Source organism: Nansenia antarctica (genome assembly GCF_963989245.1).
Source record: "Nansenia antarctica genome assembly, chromosome: 10".
NCBI lineage: Eukaryota > Metazoa > Chordata > Actinopteri > Argentiniformes > Microstomatidae > Nansenia > Nansenia antarctica.
Window position 1 is genome coordinate 32,363,629 of NC_137680.1, and position 2,792 is coordinate 32,366,420.

Below are 2,792 nucleotides of genomic sequence, written 5' to 3' on the forward strand. Positions count from 1 at the left end.
CTATTACAGTAAAGTGAACATTTCAAATGGTATTGGTCCTGTGAGCACAGTGCAGGCTTTTGTATGCCGTGTAATCGCTGTTGATATGAACTAAAGTAATGACAACAACTTTAATGTAAAACTTCTAAGGGAAATATGCCATAGAGGGGTGACTGACAGTAAACCTGGTGAACGGAGTAAAACATCGGAATAAGGACTTATACATGGCGTCAATACAGTCTATGTTTCACTGTAATAACACTACAGCCTAGCGAGGACAATAACAATGTTAGTCATTATGTTTATAATGTAGATAAGACAATATCATTAACCTATACGGATCGTATTTCTTATTTTATGTTTAAGTAACAAGATTCTCTGTAAAATGTCAAGAAGTAAATTCCTTTCACTCTCATTTAACTTTACCTTCTTCCGTTCCTTTATTGTGAGGAAGGTGGTGGAGGGGGTCTGAGGGGTCTATTGATGACCTCACGTCAGAATGTGGCAGTGTGGTGGGCTACAGAGCCGCTGATTGGTCAGAGCCCGTGTCACAGCGGCACTTCAAAGCCAGAGAGGACCCTACAATAGTGGTGGGATGGGCGGAACACATCATTGTATTGCACACCTCTAAAAAAAACACTGCTCTGATTCATAAATATAAAAAGATCCTCTGAGGAGGGCACTTTCTGTGATGGCAACTTCACTTCTAGGGGTGAGTCTGTGGGGTTTCTTGCTGGTTTAATTAGTTCTTTTATTGTCCAGCGGAGGGGATTAAAATGACTTCGATCACAGTAGGACATACAGTTCGTTGATTATGTTTTAAGCAAAGTGGGTCACAAGAAAAGAAAAAAAAGCTGAGACTCATTTCGCGACTACGAGACGGGATAGGACTTTCTACCGATGTGCCCGAGACGCGCATGGGGTTGCATGTCACATTTCACGCACATTCATAGTTTTGCCATAGCTCCACTCTGTGCTTTCTGTTTCACCTCGATCTACAGGTATGTTATGCTTCTATTATGAGTTGGAAACAGTAGCCTAGTCTGTTGAAACGTGTGACTCGCTAGAATTACAAATGGAAATGGTTTAGGCTGCAAAGTTGCGCTCGTAGGCGATGTGAACTTTTCACCGACTAAATAAATAATCATTGTTAGCCTAGATGTTTTTTTTTCTGCAGCGGTGCATGTTATAACAGAGTAACTAGGCCTATGTAACCATCATGTAAGCATGTATATTTGAGCAGTCACTTACATCTGATTCCTTCCATTCCAGGAGGAGCCGCGGTTAGGATCGACTCCTTTAGCCATGTTGGCTGCGACGTGTAACAAGATCGGGAGTCCCAGCCCCTCGCCATCCTCCATATCGGATCATTCTTCCACGTTTGGGAAAGGCTTCCACCCCTGGAAGAGAGCCACGGCCAGCAGCTGCAGCCTGGGGTCCGGCCTGTCGGGGTTCGGAGTGTCGCGGAACGGAGCTGGGGGGCTCTCCGACTCGTTTGGCTGTAACAGCTCCGCCGGGTCCAGTGCCTTCTCCCTCACATCTGGCACCCCGTCCGGCTCCCACTTTGGAAACGACTATTCTGTGTTCCAGGCCTCTGTTTCAAACAGTTCTCAAGAACCCAGCCACCAGCCCGTTTTTATTTCCAAGGTGCACACGTCAGTGGACAGTCTACAAGGTATCTATCCGAGGATGAGTGTTGCGCATCCGTACGAGTCGTGGTTCAAATCCTCCCACCCTGGTATCCCCACAGGAGAGGTGGGCACCACCGGCGCTTCTGCATGGTGGGACGTGGGAGCGGGATGGATTGACGTTCAGAACCCGAATGGGGCAGCACTACAGACGTCCTTGCACTCCGGTGGACTCCAGACGTCGTTGCATTCTCCTTTGGGGGGATACAATTCCGATTACTCCAGCTTAAGTCACTCTGCCTTCAGTACGAGTCCCTCTCCTCATCTTTTATCAACCGGTCAGCACTTGATGGACGGATTCAAGCCGGTGTTGTCCTCTTACCCGGACTCAAGTCCGTCTCCATTAGCCGGCGCGGGGGGCACCATGTTGTCTGGGGGTCCACCTGCGTCGTTAGCGGGGTCTCCGAGGTCCTCCGCGCGGCGCTACTCGGGCAGAGCCACCTGCGACTGCCCCAACTGTCAGGAGGCCGAGAGGCTGGGGCCGGCGGGAGCGAGTCTCCGGAGGAAAGGTCTCCATAGCTGTCACATCCCCGGGTGTGGGAAGGTTTACGGGAAGACATCCCACCTCAAGGCGCACTTGAGGTGGCACACCGGCGAGAGACCTTTCGTGTGTAACTGGCTGTTTTGCGGGAAAAGATTCACGCGCTCTGACGAGCTCCAGCGACATTTACGCACACACACCGGGGAGAAAAGGTTCGCCTGTCCGGTCTGCAACAAGAGGTTTATGCGGAGCGACCACCTGAGTAAACATGTAAAGACTCACAGCGCCGGGGGCTCCGCGGGGTCCGGCTCCGGCAGCGGGGGGAAGAGGGGAAGCGACACCGACAGCGAGCACAGCGCCCCGGGGAGTCCTCCGTGCCATTCCCCGGGGCCCGACCTGTTGCCACCAGACTCTGCCCCAGGGACAGAACGGCCTTTCTAACTCCCTCATAATGGCTGGGAAAACAGATGATCTGAGGGGAGACTACAGTGGACATATTGTATGTGCAAAATGCTACTCTTTAGTAATGAGAAGTGATATATGTTTGAGTTAATCAAGTGCTTAAGACTACTGATCAAAAATATATCTCAGCCTATGGTGCATTTGGAGAGTACAGCTCCAATACAATATTGATGAAGGAGCCT

The 2,792-nt window shown here is 50.2% G+C and overlaps 1 protein-coding gene across 1 annotated transcript; it reads left to right on the forward strand.

Moving 5' to 3' along the window:
• Positions 1-670: 670 nt before the first annotated feature.
• sp8b (sp8 transcription factor b) lies at positions 671-2,589 on the forward strand (the record flags this gene model as incomplete). The annotated part of the gene is made up of 2 exons (XM_080541295.1): positions 671-691; positions 1,252-2,589. The coding sequence occupies 2 exons, from the start codon at positions 671-673 to the stop codon at positions 2,587-2,589; spliced, it is 1,359 nt and encodes a 452-aa protein (XP_080397421.1).
• Between the last annotated feature and the right edge of the window lie 203 nt (positions 2,590-2,792).